The sequence below is a fragment of the Thunnus maccoyii genome, chromosome 19, assembly GCF_910596095.1.
Source record: "Thunnus maccoyii chromosome 19, fThuMac1.1, whole genome shotgun sequence".
NCBI classification, from domain to species: Eukaryota; Metazoa; Chordata; class Actinopteri; order Scombriformes; family Scombridae; genus Thunnus; species Thunnus maccoyii.
This window is the reverse complement of record NC_056551.1, coordinates 13636391-13655113: the sequence shown is the minus strand read 5'-3', so window position 1 is coordinate 13655113 and position 18723 is coordinate 13636391. Positions and strand designations below refer to the sequence as shown.

The 18723-nt window shown below is 38.2% G+C and overlaps 1 protein-coding gene across 7 annotated transcripts; it reads left to right on the top strand.

Moving 5' to 3' along the window:
* The first annotated feature begins 11882 nt into the window (after positions 1-11882).
* Positions 11883-18260, top strand: slc5a1 (solute carrier family 5 member 1). Of its 7 annotated transcripts, none has more exons than XM_042395265.1 (11): positions 11883-11987; positions 12093-12198; positions 12671-12751; positions 12860-13068; positions 14219-14354; positions 14477-14584; positions 14666-14816; positions 15568-15736; positions 16938-17153; positions 17286-17391; positions 17496-18260. In XM_042395265.1, exons 1-11 carry the CDS (start codon positions 11892-11894, stop codon positions 17702-17704), a joined length of 1587 nt encoding a protein of 528 aa, XP_042251199.1. In that variant the 5' UTR covers positions 11883-11891; the 3' UTR covers positions 17705-18260. The 7 variants fall into 7 exon arrangements, with proteins under 7 accessions (XP_042251199.1, XP_042251193.1, XP_042251196.1 ...); XM_042395259.1 differs by having other exon boundaries at positions 17490-18260; XM_042395262.1 differs by having other exon boundaries at positions 17286-17399; positions 17450-18260.
* The last annotated feature ends 463 nt before the right edge of the window (positions 18261-18723 follow it).

The window sequence follows — 18723 nt, the reverse complement described above, 5'->3', positions numbered from 1 at the left end:
CAAGTCACAGATCAGTTTACACACAAAAAAACAAAATTCTGTCAGTTTCTATTATATTCACCTTTTGTGTATGACACTGAATATCTCTTTCTTGAAATGCTATTTTCAAAGGTCATTTAGTCACCTGTAAAGGAGAGACTGCAGCATCATTTAATTCATTTTTCAAGGAAAAATGCTAAATATTCATGTGGATTTGCTGCTTTTTTGTCTTATGTGATAATAAACTGAACATGATTTTTGATTTTTGGACTATTTGCCAAACAAAAGAAGCAATATAAAGATGTCATCTTGGAATTATATTGAAAATGGTGAAATATTTTACTATTTTCTGACATTTTAGACCAAACAATTAACCAAACAATTTCTCTCTTGCCTGAATTTATGGATTACAGGGTTTTTTAGGCTGGATTACCAACAAAGTGGACTAATATACTGGGGTCTCAGGCCCCCAGGGACCACAAAAGCTCCACGAAGGTTTACAGTGTGCCAGATGGTTCATGGTAATATAACTGATTATTACAAATAGGCCTTTTTTACAGCAGACATTTTGATATATCATAGCAGAAATAGCACAGGTGTAACTAATAAAATAATGACAGCTGCATTCCTTATTGTTCGTGCTCGCTCAACATCCCATCTTTTGGGAGGCCATCGTTAAGCCAGTGTTAACAGAATTAGTTCCACCTGTGCACTTCCTGCAATGACAAATCAAAAAGTTAAAAAAAAGGCAAACACAATGAGAATTACCACCTAATCTTATTATTTTGGTTTGTGTTATTTTGTTCTTACAAGGTGCACTGATTAGAGGTATTGATTGGAGAAAAATTACAATTAAGCTGCCATGTAAAGTCTGCTGTTTGCACTGATGGGTGCAAAGAGTACAGTCTAGACCTGTTCTATGTGAAAAGTGCCCTGTTGTTATTTGGCGCAACTATATAAAACTGACTTGACTTGAATTGATATAGGTACTTGATGGTGACAGGAAACATCCTGTAGACAATCCACAGAGAATGAGAGGAATAAGGGGGATCAGGTTTGCTACAGGGGCCCCCAACATGTTAATGTAGTCATGCAGCCTTTGCATTGGCCATTTGTCTTTCAATGTAAAAATGATCAAGTATTTTAATGACGTAACACCATGTTTTAATGCACAGAACAACAAACTGAACCAAGTTTAAATAACTTTCCATTCAAAAGTAGGTTTTCTGATAAACAGATTGTTCAGGGGAAATATTATATTCTTATTAAATTTTTGATTTATTTTTGATTAATATCACTATTTTCACCTCCATGTTCAGGAAATGGAGCAGCTTCAATTGAACTTTGATGTCTTACGATGTGAAAAAAACATGTATGAATCTTGCAAAAGTGCAGCATATTGACAGAGGAAACTTTGTTATTATGAAACTAGATTTTGTGATTAAGTGTGCAAACACATTGCAGCCCATATGTGATCATTTAGATACACCCTGGTTGTTACAGAAAGACCTGTTAAGAAAGACCAGAAAGATCTTATATGAATGCATAGATAATTGAAATTATAACTAAAATCATAAAACCAAGCATTCAGAGCACATTAAATTTAGGGTGCTTGGTTAATCAAACTATTCAACATTTATGTATAATCCACATCATAACGCGTAGCACATGTTGCTACAGTGGAGGTTATATAGTATTTCACTAATGGTAAGAAATTCACCATTCATTCAATGGCAGGTGAAAAGCAAGTTTGGGTACATACTGTATGTTTTAGGTTCAATAGAAGCACTGCCTTGGTTTAAAAGGTTGTGTCAGACACCTTGAAAATAATTCTCAAATTAGGTGATATTTCCCAAAGAAAAAAGAGGTGGGGTAGAGCTTTAAATGGAGGAGGCATAGAAAAAGTTCCTGTTTAGAGAACATGAGTGAATTTCGTTTAAGATACTGTAATTAACAGACTGAATCAGGGTGACTTTGGCAAAACCATTACACAAGTTATCTCTTATACTCTGACTGGTATGACAAAGCAGTAAATGGTCTCCTGACTATGATGAAGTTTACTTTTTCCTTTGTTGACACTGTTGATTTTAGCTGCATGGAATAAAAAGATGTGGGAACATAGTTTTACCCTGTTTTGTAGGGTATGTTACACTGCTCTTTTCTGGAGTTTAGAAAGTTACTGAGATACAATATATGGCAAACTCATTGGTTAGTTGTTGTTTTTTCTTGTAAAGTTAAATGTGTTGTTTGAGAATACTTTCAATAAAGCATGAGCTAAACTTCAACTTTCTGTTGTTAGTCCATGCATGTTAATTATGGCAGTCCTGGCTTCACTCCTGGCTCCACGCTTCAGTCTTTCAGTCACTCATTCGTGGGCTTTTCTTGGAGGTAACTAGTGTTGTTATGGAAACAAAGATTTTCTCTTACTGTTAGCATTAGACACTTCTAACACCAGGAAGATGTGTCGCATGTTTCTTGACCACCTGACAGTTGACTCTGTTTGATATTTCTGCATAAAGACGTTGGGCAATGTTTTCCACTTGTTTCCACTTATGGGGAATTAATTTCCTTCATAGCAACAAAACAGAGGACAGGGGAAAAAAATCCCTGTAAATTTAACTGAACCTTTCTGGACCCTCTTGGGACTAATTAGCAGGCAGACTACAGCCAGACAGAAACTTGCAGGCTAAAGCTACAAACTCTTAAAGTGCAATCTCACCCCATCTGTTGTTGTGGTACATGTTGAGGTACATGTTCTCAAATATAACACAGTCCACATTTCTTAAAGGCAGTTCCCAGAAAGAAAAAGATTGGAGAATTTGACACACAGGGAAGCAGAGTGCATAAAGATATTCAGAATATCTCTCTTACTTTCTCTGATGCTGAGTTGCCGCACAACAGTACATCCTCTGAAAGGTAACCCCTGACCTGCCATTTAAACATAGATATGGCAATACTTGATTGAATGAATCAAGATTGAGATATACTGTATATAATTATAGACCTCAAACTAAGTGTATCTTGTAATGTCATCTTATTTTTGTGCTACCAGAGCTCTTAAAGTGTCTTCACGCCTTCACACCTTAAAATCAGTGACGCACCATACTGGCAGTGCTGTACTACTGTGCCACCTTGTGGATACCATATTCCTTAAAAGTTTCTTGTATGGTGCTAAAAAACTAAAACAGAAAAAGTGATATTTTTTCATAGTTCTTCATCTGTGCAGAGCAGACAACACCAGGAAAGGTAACATTAAGATTTAGCTAAGTATACTATTTGTAATGCAATCCAATGTTTGTCTGCCTCTTGATAATCTCTCCCAGCTCTTTGTCACTCTGAGACTACACTGCTCATGAAGGTGGACTACAATATTTGTCTAATACAATACAATACTTCACTAACAACTCTGATCACGATATTTTGGACTTCCAAGTTCATCACAACCTTACAGAAATTATCTCACAAGACCCATCTTCTTTGTTACACACTCTAAGGCAGTGAACCCCAAACAGTAACAACAGGGGAAAAGAGCCAAGTTGAATTATATTGAGATCATATTGTCAAGTAACTGTTTTATATGTTGCTATTATTTTAGCCTAATACTATTATGTCTATTATAACTACTGTTGTAGTTTCAACTTTGTCTGGTTTGTTTTGTTTATGTTATGTTGGGAATGTATGTACTGTATATGTTACATTTTCTACACATCAGCCCATTGTTCTTTGTCTGTTCTTGCATATTTTATCTCTTTTTCTATCTTTGTTGTATCTGTCAAGTCACTATTTAGAATAGAGAGGAATGAAATACAACTTTATTGTCCCCCAGAGTGGAAAATTGGCTTTGGCTCACAGGGCAAGAAAAGAATATGCAACATACACAACCAGTAGAACATTACATAAAATACTGTGGAGCAAGACCTGTAGTTCAGCTTTTTGAGTTTAATATGTTGATTTAGTGTTTTGTCTTTGCGCCAATTAAAAAAAAAAAAAGAAAAGATAACATTGTCAAGAGCATCAGCTGCATGTCTCTACTGCATGTTTCTCATTAGTATCTGTTGTGCAAATGAAACTTTCAAGTTAAACTTTGCCTCAACTGCCAAAGTTTTTAAGACACAAGGCAATATATTGGCAATAAACCCAAGAGTAAGATGGGTTTCTTTAAATTTTATGTTTGACTGATTCACTTTTTTCACTCAAAACTCAGTGAAATTTGTACTTTACTTTATTTTTTCTTAATAAATCTTACCTGGATTTTGACAGCCAGGCCAGCATCAGAGCATTTTTGTTCGCAGATCAAATCAGATTCACAGGACTTTTTCTCAGCAGACATTTTGGCTTGTTGTTTCAGGAAAAGCACAGGTGGAACTAACACCTAACAAAATGACATTAATGATATCTCTGCTTCAGCAATTACTGCAGTGAAATGCAGCTAATAACAATGTTGGCAGTCACACCTGTGTTTGATATGTCAGAATGACTGCTGTGAAAAAGTCTATTCCACTTTAGTTTCTCACCCTTCAGTGGAAATCGCCGCTTTAATGAGTTGATTCCACCCTTTTCTGTTACCGCCACAGCTGACGGAGAGTAGTTGTTAGTTGATGAAGGACCGAGTCCCAGCACATACCAATGGGGGCTGAAGAGGAGCATTAGACACACAATGACATCTGCTAAGTCCCAGCTCCCACAGTTCTGCTCACGTGAACCCCAGTGTGATCAGAGGAAGGGGGGCATCGTATTATGGTTTTGACGTACAGGGGGGCTTCACCTCTAATGACTGCTGCATGGCCCATGTGCAATTTCCAGCTGATCACCCTGAAGCGCTCCCTTCACCCGTGTCAACTACCCTGTATGACATCAACAGCTCCCTGGGTGAAAACCCTTCAGTCTTTGTCATGACTTGCGGTTACAATGCCCCTCTGTTACTGGACATGGAGCTGTGCCCAGACATTGTGTTGTGATTACAACTCTTGAACTACTGTACATGAGTTATGCTGACCTACAAGTGAACTCTACTCTCTACTATTAGTTGGTCACACAGTAGATAAATCCAATAATTTAGTCAATCTATTGATACATATTTGCTACTTTGAAAGTGAGCCTTCTCAAATCAGGATGTGATTTAAAAGACTTATCTCTAGTTTTTGTTAAGCCAGGCTCTTCTTATCCTTTTGATTCATCCAGATACTGTATGCATATGAGCCACTAAGGAATTAAATATTTTATTTAATACCTAGTTACCTAGTTTAAGTATTATTGTGTAAATAACCATATGATTAATAAAAGCAGTTGTCACTCATGCACATGTGCAACCAAAAAAATCAGTTCAACAACCCAAACATGATTATTTATTGTCTTAACTGGATACACAGTCAAAACACAAAGTAATGCAACAAACCAATAACATTATGACATAGTTTTACAAAAATATGTTTAAAAATAAGGTTGAAAGTATGTTTATGCATTTAGCAACTAAATGCACTAAATGTACTTGTTGCCCTCTATAGATGCCCTTTCCAAAGAGAGAAAGTCACTGGGTATATTATGTTTTGTTATCATTTATTAGTTGTATACCAATGATTGATTGAAATTTGTTATTGTAATATGTTGTAACAAGTGCATGCACTAGGTGCTCACCACCAGAACAGTGACAGCTTATCACCAGAGGGGTCACCAACATCAAGATTAATGTAAATTTGAAACCTGTTCATTTGCTGTAAAATAACCAAAGTACAAGTTTTTTTTCCCCTTGTTTTAGCTGTTTTACAGTGTGTTTTTACTGCACTTTCTGATATTTCTATGCTAAACAGGGGTCCATTATTGTACATGCTAATACAATTTAACCACATTCTCATTTGAACAATTTCAGCACTCAGCAAATACAGCTCCATTGATTCTTTGATAGGTGTGCGACCAAATCAAATATGGAATGTCTTGTTTAAATTACCAATGTGTGTGTGTGTGTGTGTGTGTGTGTGTGTGTGTGTGTGTGTGTGTGTGTGTGTGTGTGTGTGTGCGTGTGTTCAAAATTTGAGAGCTGAATGCACATGACTGCATTCACAAGTTACATACTGGGAGATAAAACAGACAAATAAGCAAACTTAGACATTGTGAAAAGAATCATCTCAGTTTGTTGGCTTTTACTCTGAATAGGCTGCTGTTATAATAAAACCAAAGCACAATGTGTAGCACTCACTACTGGTGCTGAAGTCATGAGATAAATACTGTCTATAGGTCTGCCTTGAAGGCCAGGCCTGCAGGCATGTTTAGCTGATTCAGTCCATGGGCCCCTCTGCCAGAACTTCCTGAATCATACAGATATGTAGACACAGGGAGAAGCTCATAAGACACAACTGTTTCTGTGTTGACCACAGGAGCCTCAATCGCTGCTCTGTTTGCCAAAGACAACTGCAATATATTCACACATTTTTATGTAGACTACTACTGTATAGGCACTGAAGTCCTGTAAGAGATCGATGCCTTGCACTAATCAGTCAGTGTTTGTTTGTGGTCTTGCTACCCTGGGATGTGATCGACTCTGTGTTTGTGTTTTAAACACCAACCAGCTCTTGCCAGGATTATTATACTCAGATTCCAGTTTTGGTGAACACAGAAGTAAACTGGGACACGCAAAATCAAAAAACATCAGAAAAAATCTGGACCTGTCAGGAGCTATTAGAAGGCCAGAGTCTCCTCTTGGGTTTAAAATCAGGGCTGAAATCAACGAGTGTGACTGAGCCTTAATCAACGCAGAGCACTGGCCTCATTCCAGTGATTGATTCTCATTCAAGTGAATATTGATTGTCCCCATTTAGAGATTTTAAGCAGCCATTTGTAACAGTACCAGTCTGATAACTCTCCCATCCCATCACTCCTTTATATTGCTCCCTCTCCTCACCATCCAGGCATTTAGGTAGAATGCTGTGGTGGTAGTTGCTCTGTCACTGTAATGGTTTGACATGCTTGATGTGAACACAAATAACAATGTTTACCCAAGTATTATACCTTCTCACCTTTTTCCTTACTTCTTCTTGAGGCTGATTTCTGAATAAATGTGAAACCATAAGTGCGTTTAATTTCCTCCCCTGGGGAATAAACAAATTATGTTGCATCTACATTTTTTCTTTCTGATTTGGGGATAATGCTTGAGATGGCATTTTTGTGCAATCCAGTTATTGGTTGGTTTTATATTTCTACCATACAGTATAACTATCATGTATCCAATTAATTTCCTTAATGCAAGTTCATTAACAAAAGCAAACACATTTTCATTTCTCTCTCTCTAGTTTCTCCTTTCCTCCTTCCTCACAGCTTCTGGCCGTGACAGAGCACTATAACCTTGGACACCGGTGTCAGCATTATAATGATAAATAAAGCTGCAAGCAGCCAACTCACTGGGTCGAAGCGGTCTGGTAACACTGGGACATAGGTGGTGAGGAATGACGCAAATGTTGAAAGTAAATTGGATTCTGGGCTTACAACAGTGGGCTCAGTAAGGCTTAAGTGAGTTTATAAGATACACTTAATGGAATTCAATACAACAGCCTTCAATAAACAAATCACTGTTAATTTAATGCAAATTAGATAGCAGTATTTTTTGGCTGATGTTTACTCAAGGCTATTAACACATTGGTTAATTACTAAATTGCATTCTTAATTACAGCAGGTTATGATTAGGATGTCTAAATAAAGTAATGAGGGCTCTGGCTCAGTGTGATGCTACTCCTTGTATCTAGTTTAATTGTTTTTTGTATCCATCACCTGTCCCACTGAGGTTTTGTGGATGCGCTCACGACTACTTTGTTTCATGATTTGGATATTTCACATTTCTAAGATGTATTGTTTAGCTTGTGTGTACAGATATGGCTCAATTAAAATCTCAATGGGTGTTTTTGGGTGTTTAATCTCCAACCTGTAACTGTGCAGTGTGTTACAGGTGTGGTCCTGCTCAGTGGACGTTTGCCCTGTCTATCATTACATTAACTACCACACAACCTATAAACCCTCCATATGACCAAATGAAACAAAGAGTAAAATACTAATTATCACTCTCATATCATGAAAAGTGTTCATTTTCTTTATTGAACCAGTGAAAATTTAATATTTCTGTTCAATAGTTGCTGTTTATAACAAGACTTTTAATAAACAATTTTATGTTAATTTCCCAATGCCAACACCTGTTAAATGCATGTCCGTGCAGACAGTACACACATCATGTTTCACTGGTATTTTCTTGCAGAGCAAATATATTATTAAAGGCCTTTGAACACCCACACAGGTGTTTTTAATTCCTCTTGCTAATTAGACCTTTAGTCAAGGTTGGGTGCAGCGATGCTAGGAATTTTATGATGTCACATGGAAGTCATAAAAATGGTAACATTATAAATTGTCCCACCCAAACAGCTGCAGCAAAACAATCAGGAGAGTGAGAGAGAGCTGTCAGTCACGTACAGTCCGTTGACACCCACACAGTCTTGAGAAGAGGCCTAATCAGGCAAAAGTGAAGATACCTGTGTGAATGGGCTTTTTGACTCACTTTTTGAGTGAGATTTGTACCCTTAAATATCTTTACCTTATTTACAAGCTTTAAGTCGCCTTATTTCAGATTAGTTTCACTGTCCTATAGAGACACCTAGTGGCTGCTGCTTCCTTTATACCTGTATGGTATTTATTGTTTTATTTTTTTTTCTCCAGGAATCATACATGCCTTTCTTTGGAGGTGGTTTAACATGAATCATCATTATGGCAAGTGATTCTGTTGCACCCTTCCCAAAATACTGGCCTTTGATTAATAATTAATACACAGATAAACAGTTGAGTGTTATGAGGATAAAGAGTTAAGTTGTTGTTGTGAGTGGGGTGATTTCGGGGCTTTTTTGTTTGACATAGACTTCCAGTGAATGAGAAAATATTTCCTTGTTGGCAGAACTTAATATTTTAAAATTAGTAATCTATTTATATTTATGATTCAGTATTTCCTTGATTACTCTGCTATGTTGTTAACATCATTTCGTCTGATGCTCCAAATATCAGTCGGATTTGTTATCAACAACCGTGCATATTGCCATTTTACTCATTGACAGAGGTGTCAAAGTCAGTGCGAGAGGGCAGTGAGAGGGCAATTGGGGACTATGTAACAGAGGTTTCATGGTAACACGATCTTCTACAAGGAGGCAGCTATTCAGTTGTGAAATATCTTAATTTCTTAATTGCTGTTTGATGAAACTTTTCTAATTTACTGAAATTGTTTATAACTTGATTGTAAGTGTTGGAGTTGAATTGTAGTGAACTGATTTGCACTGCTGATGGAGTTTATCTGTAGGTCAGGTCCTTTGTTTTACGAGAACTCCTCTGTTTCTTTGCTCAACATATTTCCTTGTTGGTTGATCATTAACAACATTATTTGCTGAAAGGTTAAACATTTTAGCACATTCATTTTCAAATCCATATTCATGAATCAACCATTTACAGTACATTTTCAATCAAACACAATATCTACACACACAATACACTCACAATATTTGTTAGATGAACACACCCCTTTGTTTCTCTCTATCTCTCTCTCTCTCTCTCTCTCTCTCTCTCTCTCTATCTGTCTCTCTCTCTCTCTGTCTCTCTCTCTCTCTCTCTCTCTCTCTCTCTCTCTCTCACTCTCTCTCTCTGCTCCCCATCTTTCCCACTCTCACATAAACCCACCTCCACCTGCCTGCAGGACCAAAGGTACATTAAGTGTCTTTGACAGGTGCGTCAGTCAAAAAGGAGCGATTTCACCAACACTCCTGTTCTCTGGTCACCCTCTCAGCAAAATGTCTCATGATTATTTTGGATTCTCCTTTATAAGGAGCAATGCGAGAAACGGCACAACCACCGTGGCCCTTAACAATGCAGCAGATATATCCGTCATTGTGGTTTATTTTGTGGTTGTCTTGGCTGTCGGAGTATGGGTGAGTTGTTCAACCTTTTCGTTGACCATTATCTAAATCCTTCTTGCCTGTGAATAGTGTTATATGGTTGTGAGAGTTGTAGTTTAGTTTTCAGTCTTAGAAATTAAACCGAATTCTGTTTGTATTGAGCCACAAAAGGAAAATGTAATGATTTATATTTTGGAGAATTCAAAATAATAATTATATTTGCTAAGATAAGAGGCATCTCAGTTGTTTGTAGCATCTTTACAGCAGCACTTTGAAGTAAATGAGACACATTTTACATTTCAGGTTGCAAATATTTATTTAAATAAGATTTGCTGTATGTGTGCAGTCAGTGATAATGATGAATTGTATGCAGAGATTTTGTGATGTTCTTCCACTCTTTTGTTCACTGTTAGTATGCAATCATTAACAAATATGCAGTGACTGTTGGAATAGTGTGTGAGAGTCTGCAAATGCATTCAAGGATAATCTAAAATGTCCCCCTCTGTTACAGGCTATGGTCCGCACCAACCGATCCACAGTTGGTGGCTTCTTCCTTGCGGGGAGGAGTATGGTGTGGTGGCCAGTGAGTATCTAGCATCTAGCTGCTCAGAATAACAGACAAACACTTACTTTCATGCTTATTGAGATTGAGTTCTTTCTTAATCTTCTTAACTACAGTAACCTTGAAGCAATAAAGTAGCATTATGGCTCATGATAACAAGTTTTTATTGTTTTGTGGTAACTGGTAAAAGGTGTGATGCAGTGTTTCATGAGCCTTTTGTGTTAACATCAGCATTTTATAGAGTAATAACATATTAATAATTGTGTGCTTATTCATTATGCTGACAACATGGCATATCATAAATGCATAGTCAGCTGGAATCTTCTTTGTTATAATGATTATGATCTTTGTTATTCTTTCTTGTAATGAAATTCACTCCAAAAAAAAAGTTTTGAGACTTAGAAATTATATATGTATGTTTTTACAAATATAACCATACACTCCACAGATCGGAGCGTCACTGTTTGCCAGCAACATTGGCAGTGGACATTTTGTAGGAATAGCTGGGACTGCTGCAGCTGCAGGAATAGCCATTGGTGGATTTGAATGGAATGTGAGTAATCAAAGTAGTCTGATGTGCCAATTATATCATTAGCATTTCTTACATAAATGTGTTTCTAACCTGTGACACAGATATTATCAGTTTTCTCTGTTAGGTAAGCTGATAAATCTGTAGATTACCCACAACAAACACAGAAGTCAACTTCATCTTTAGGTACTTCTTAGCAAATAGCAGCACTGATTATTCATGTTTGTGCTCTTTTGTTTCAGGCTCTCATAGTGGTCGTCATTCTGGGATGGCTCTTTGTGCCCATCTACATTAAAGCTGGGGTAAACAGCTCTGTTATTTTCATACTGTTATAATGTCGGATCTCTATCGTAAACATGGGCAAAATTCCAAAACTTACTTACGTATGTAAAAATTCTCCCTGAAAGTCAAAACCCAGGCCTCGGCCTTCCTCCTTGTGATGATGTCACATTGTTCGGGCACGCCCATAAATGGCCATCCTTGTCCATCTTTAGCCTTTGTTGCTTTGGATTTCGGCTCAAACATGTAAAGTTGTTTTTGAGATGTTTCCATTTTGAGTAAAGAACAAGAAGAAGAAGTGAAATCCTACTACTATAGCTTGTTTACATAGTGTCCTGATCAGAGAGGCAGCTCCTAACCAATCAAAACAGAATGGGCTCATTAGGAGGGGGGCTTAAAGAGACAGGAGCTAAAACAGCCTACTTGAGACAGGAAAAAAAACTGTAAATCATGCAAATATATTGCAGCAGAGCCCCAGAATATAAATATAGACCTGGAAATGTGCATGATATGTCCCCTTTAAGAGCTCCCCCACTGAGCAATGAACTCCCAATCAACTGGGAGGTAACAAAAGTAAGTAAAACAAACACATAACAAAGTAAAACTCTCATGTGGATGTGTTTAGGTGGTCACAATGCCTGAGTATCTGAAGAAGAGGTTTGGAGGACAGCGTATTCGCATCTATCTCTCTGTGCTGTCCCTCTTCCTGTATGTGTTCACCAAGATCTCAGTAAGTCGCATCTTAACTCTCATGCCATATTTCTATTTCAACATTTTACCAGTGTCGCATGCAATTGATTGAAATGACACATTTTCTCCTCTCTGCTCCACTCAGGCAGATATGTTCTCTGGCGCCATTTTTATCAATCAGGCTCTTGGGTTGAACATCTACCTAGCTGTTGTCCTGCTACTAATGATTACTGCGCTGTACACCGTCACAGGTCTGTCCACTTTGGATACACTCACTTCCTTTTCCACTAAAATCACGGAATATTGTACCTGTTTACCAAAGTAAGAGGTCTTATCAACTTTATGAATGTCACCATGAGTCACCTGAGTCTTCTCAGGGCTATAAGTAGAGACGAGACATACACACTCCCTCTCCCTGGTTACTTTATCTGTGGTGTATTATTGTGGTTAATTACCCATGGACTGTGATAAGCAGGAATTGGCCTTCTGTTGCTGTTTTGTAACAATGCATCCACACCTGTACTTTAGTGTTACAGGATGAGCAGTGGAAAAGCACTTACATAACACCACTTAACACTGAATACCTAATTTGGTGTAATAAATTGGATCATGCACACAGTTATTTTGATTGTATTCTCTCCATTAAGTTCAGTTATGTACATTACAGGCAATGATTTTGAATGCAGAATATATAAATTAATGGCATCACATGTTGTATTTCAGGTGGACTGGCTGCAGTGATCTACACAGACACCTTACAGACTGTCATCATGATTGTTGGATCATTCATCCTTATGGGCTTTGGTAATGTGTTTTTTTCTTTTTTTATTCTTTTGCTGTTTTGCTTTTATATTGGTTGTTACAAGGGGACAAATCACTGTAAATTAGTCTAACTTACACACTTGTCCACAGCTTTCCATGAGGTGGGAGGTTATGAAAACTTCATGGACCGCTACATGACCGCCGTCCCTGCCATCACGGGTAACATCAGTGAAAGCTGCTACGAGCCTCGGGCAGACTCTTTCCATATTTTTAGGGATCCGATCACAGGAGACCTGCCATGGCCTGGCCTGGTGTTTGGACTCACCATTCAGGCCACCTGGTACTGGTGCACTGATCAGGTCAGTCAAGCAAATGGGCAGCACTGTTAGGCATTTGTGTGACCACTTTTACTGGTGCTATCAACTATCAGTGGTCATAAACACAGACTCATTCAGTTAATCCCCACATATTTGTACACACATTTATGCACCTTTATCTTGCTTTGTTTTTGCCAGACAGCACAGACACGCTTTTATTTAGACCTTGGTGTGACAAACCCAATGACATAGATAAGAGAATATGTCTAGTGATATCTTGTTTTATTTACTGTCAACAAAACCCATGAAAGTCCAAGACCAACAGTGAATTGATCCTACTACCAAGTATTGCCTGTGTAACCAAAGCAAGATGTAGCTTATTCCACTGTGCCATAGACCTCCATTGTTGACCAAAGACTATTAAAAACACATCAGTGATTCACACCGGTGCCACACCATACACTGATAGCCTGCAACCTTCCAAATAAATGGGTGGGGAGTTGCCTTTCATGCTCTGGAAACATGCACCGCTTCCTTGGACCAAAGCAAACACCAGCTTACTGGGATCATCGAGTCGTGCATACTTTGGCTATATTAGCTACTTTAGCTAAATTGTGCTAACCGGGCAGGTATTGTAATTAAGTAACATTAAACTTACCAAAATATTGCGACAATAGTCCGACACAGTGTAAGTCCTGGAGCTGGCTTGAGCATTGGCCTCAGCCTCAAGCTGTGATAGTTGATACTTGGTAGGAACAATTGGACCTAGGGCTGCGCAACAGAAAGACTGGGGAAGTTGTAAAGTACTAAGAGACGGATGAACACAGTATTGGTTTTGGTCTTTTCAATGGATTTGTTGACAATAACAAAATATAGGATATCACTAGCCTTATCCTTGAGGTGAAGAACTAGATGCTAATTGAACTGTTGACATTCAACACACACATTAACACAATGTGATCAGTCTACTTTATGCCTGTTCAGGTAGCAAAAGAGAATACTTATCAGCAAGCATTCCCAATTTGGCTTCTTTAACTTTCATGTTTTATTGTCTTGCAAATATTTTATGTTGAACTTTTAAATAGAATTTTAACTTCAACCATTTTTCCATCCATATACCCATCACTTTTACCATTTATTGTGTCAATGCACTTTTTTTTCCCCTCAACTGTGGCATGTTGTCTTTCTGTAGGTGATTGTCCAGCGCTGCCTCTCAGCCAAGAATTTATCTCATGTTAAGGCTGGCTGCATCTTATGTGGCTACCTGAAGCTGTTGCCTATGTTCCTCATGGTGTTCCCCGGGATGATCAGCAGGATCCTCTACGCTGGTGAGTGTGTTCTAGTTGCTGAAGCTCATCATGTGACTTGTGTTTGCTGATGCAACTCATCTTACCACAGAGATAATGGTGGATTTAAATCATTTCCTAACATCCTGCTGATCTTATTCCAGATGTGGTGGCATGTGTGGACCCTGATGAATGTGTAAAATACTGCGGGGCCAGTGTGGGCTGCACCAACATCGCTTATCCCAAACTGGTGGTGGATCTTATGCCCGATGGTGGGTGGCTGAAGACCTTTGTCTTATGAGCTGATCTGCCTTTTTCGCCCTTCTTTAAATCTGTTATTCTATCTATTTCAGGTCTACGAGGACTCATGCTGTCTGTGATGCTGGCCTCTCTGATGAGCTCCCTCACCTCCATCTTCAACAGTGCCAGCACTCTCTTCACCATGGACATCTACACTAAGATTCGCCGCACCGCCAGTGAAAAGGAACTCATGATCGCTGGCAGGTAAAACACGTCTGGGGCCAGATGCATAAACGATGTGTACGTACAAAAACAATGCATATGCCATTTCCCGCACATAAACTGGGATTTATAAACACAGAATGTGCGCACTTCACGTATTCTTCAGACCAGGCATACACATGTTTTTCTAAAGCAATCTGAGGGTGATGTGATGAGGTAGAGATGAAATATAAGAAGAGTAACAGAATGTTTTAGTAAAACATTGTTTGTTTTGGTTGATAACCAGCAGCACTGATGGTGTCACATTTATAAATGCAACATTGATTTATTACTTTATGTGATTAATTTTATCATTCTTTATCATTAACATAGGAGTCAACATTTTATTTATTTTATCTTTAGATGTGTCATACCTCAGTTTAGATAAGAGTGCTACAACCAAATCATTTATTACATTTCTGAGGTGTCACTACTGACGATGGTTTATAGTCCATGTGATAAATTAATGATATGGATGTTATGAGGAGCCGCACAGCCATGCGTAGTAGCGGCACGTAATGACAGCTGTTATGCTGTTGGAGAACCTCACCAGTGCAACACAATCAGTGAAATGGCATGCAAATTCGGCACAAAAAAATGAGTATGCATATTTCTGGCTTTGTGCGTACACAAAGTTTTGGTCATGAATCTACACAGAGTGTTGAGTGGTGTTTTGTTTGATATGATTTCTGATGATTGTTAAAATTCCTATGTGCCTGCTACTATCTCCACATGTGTGTTTGTTTGTGTATAGGGTGTTCATTTTGGTTCTGATTGGTGTGAGTATTGCATGGATCCCTGTGGTACAGTCAGCCCAGAGTGGTCAGCTCTTTGACTACATCCAGTCCATCACCAGCTACCTCACACCACCCGTTGCAGCTGTCTTCATGCTTGCCATCTTCTGCAAACGTGTTAATGAGTCTGTAAGTTCCCACGTCATCTTTTACTCTTGTGTAATGCTGGACATTGCAAATGATAATGCCTGTTACATTTAAAAACATGGAAGTTTTGAGTGAGGTCAGATGCAGTTCATTATAAGGATCTTAAGTAATTACAGGCCAAAGGTCTTTCTTTGGTAACCTTTACTTTTACTGCGTCCACTGAGTTCTTGTGTAACAGTGTGTCTTCTGACGGTAAAGAAGTTAGAGACAGTTAAAAAGCAACATGGACATATGTTATACGATCTGGAAAAGTGCTGTTAGGGTCAAAGGGCCTTTTTTTAAAAAAAAAAAAAAAAAAGTGTGGTGTGAACATGTACCCTATGTTAATCTGCTTCTCACTCTTATGGTTGTCACATTAGCTGAGGAAAAACCCAGAAGTCATGCACGCCATCAGCTGATCAGTTTCAGTTATCAGCAGATTCATACAATGACAGCTCACATTCAAACAAGTCTGTAAGAAAGTTCTTAAGATTTGAAAAACTCACTCTTACTAATGCTGCTGTCATTATTGCCTCAGCTGACCTCTCCCTCCAATGCTCCTGCTGCATCCTGAAACTCTGGTTTATTGTTGTTAATCATCCACTATTTCAGTTTCAGTTTGTCTAATACTTTAATGTATGATAAAATGCCAGTAAAACTAATGGCATTCTCAGTAGCCTCCGGTGTTCTTTGTGTACAGTGCTAATTTGCAAATGTTAGCATGCTGACAAGCTAACTAAGATAGTGAATATAGTGAACATTAAACCTGCTAAACACCAGCATGTTAGCATTTTCATTATGAGCATGTTTTCAGTATGCTAGTGTTAGCATTCAGCTCAAAGCACAGCTGTGCCTATTGCCTCAGAGTACTGCTAGCATGGCTGTAGACTCTTTCACAGTTTTTCAAGTCTGCCCTAAAACAACAGTCAGGTGGCCAAATGAACATTGACACATTTTTCTTGCTATAATCATTCCTCCTATTCATACGGACCATTGAGAGACTCAGATGGCTGAAGCCTCATAATATCTTCAGGTAAACTTTTTTGAGTAAATTTTTGCTCAATATGAGGACTGTGGATTTTGGCCCCCATCACTTACATTGTAAGCGTATTTGAAATGGGATCTTCTAATGGTCAGTGTGAACCTTCAAGTCTATGTGTTTATGTCTAAACTGACAGTGTTTCCTACTTCTCTCTTTCCTCAGGGTGCGTTTTATGGCCTCATGATTGGCCTGCTTATAGGCCTGTCCAGGATGATTGCTGAGTTTGCTTATGGGACAGGTAGCTGTGTTAACCCCAGTAACTGTCCCACCATCATATGTGGAGTTCACTATCTCTACTTTTCCATCATCCTGTTTGTCATCTCCTGTATCATCATCCTGGGAGTCTCTCTCGTCACCAAACCAATCGACGACAAGCATGTATGTGGCCTCTGTGAGATAAGGCTGGATAAATCATTCATTTCCCCAAATATGACCACTCAGTGGAAGACAATGCCATAACCATCTTTATAAATAATTTGTTTCCACCCATGTGTCGTGTTGTTTGTGTAGTTGTATAGGCTGTGCTGGAGCCTGAGGAACCGTACGGAGGAGAGGGTGGACCTTGAAAAAGAAGACTGGGTTGATAACAATGATTCCGACTATATGGGCATGGAGGGTAAGCACATACACAGTGGAAATATAGATGCATTCACACATGTACTGTACACATGCACAAGCAGACCTTCCTCATTCCCTTTGTCTCTTCCATCACAGAACCAGAGGAGGAGCCAGGCTTGTGCAAGAAGGCCTTGATGTGCTTCTGTGGCCTGGAGGACAAAAAGGCCCCGAAGCTGAGTGCAGAGGAGCAGGCAGAGCTGCAGAAGAAGCTCACAGACACCACAGAGAGGCCTCTATGGAGGAACATTGTCAACGCCAACGCCATCATTCTCCTGGGCGTGGCTGTCTTCTGTCATGGTTTTTATGCTTAAAGAATACTGACTGACTCCAATTGCTCTGGGATAATTTATATTTAAGTGACAGCACTTTATACGAATGTAATTTATGACCAAAGAACTGTAGCCCACAACCCTCTATAATAAGATAATGCACATGTATATCCTCCTACTCTGTGTCATTAAGTAACGCTTTATTTGACATGTCCCTTTTATTCTAATATCCTGTAAATTAAGTAATTTGCAGGTATTTAACAGAGATTTTTACAGAGAGGGTGTTTTTTCTGGAATATTTTGAAAGAAAAAACAGATGAAAGTGTTAAGTTGGTTTAGTTGGTAAGTTCATTTTATTTGGGTTCATACATAATTATTCATTTGCTTAAAAATCTTAATAAGTTAGACTCTTTAACTGACAGAAAATACTGAGTTTTCAGTGTGTAGTTTTGTGTGTCAAACTACATACTAGCAAATTGGGTTGTTTCTTAAAAAAACTCTAAAATGAGCACATTTCCTGTATACTACCAAATACACAACTCTTTCAAAAAAATATCCTAAGAATTAACAGTTACACAGCAGCTACTAATATGCTAGTATAGTGTTTGACACACAAAACTACACACTGAAAACTATATATTATCTGTCAGTTAAAGAAAGAGTCTAATTTATTAAGATTTTTTTTTTTGCAAATTAACAACTACACATTAACCCAAATGCAATGAGTGGTTACTCACTTTTTTCTGTGTTTTCTTATAATTTGTAACAAATTGCATAACCCTCTCACTAAAATGTCCTAAAAGTTAACAGTTAAATACCTGCAAGTTACTCAGAAAATTTCAGGGAAATTTGTATAAAATTTAGCAACCTGTAAAAACTATTATTGTATATATGTTGTGTGTGGCTACTGAACTCCTCCAGGTCATGCTGTAAAATTATATTTTTATAAAGTCTATCTAAAACTCCCAATATATTTCATTACTTTACACAAGACTCTTACGAGAGTGTTTGTGGGATGTAATTTTCTATCATTTTCATTTCTGTTCTTTTTCCCTGAAGTA

Coding starts and splice junctions, on each gene's coding strand:
- slc5a1 (XM_042395262.1), top strand. CDS start 11,892: ATGCCTGAGTATCTGAAGAAGAGGTTTGGAGGACAGCGTATTCGCATC. Junction 14,585..14,665: donor GGTGGATCTTATGCCCGATG/GTGGGTGGCTGA, acceptor TATCTATTTCAG/GTCTACGAGGACTCATGCTG. Junction 14,817..15,567: donor GAACTCATGATCGCTGGCAG/GTAAAACACGTC, acceptor GTTTGTGTATAG/GGTGTTCATTTTGGTTCTGA.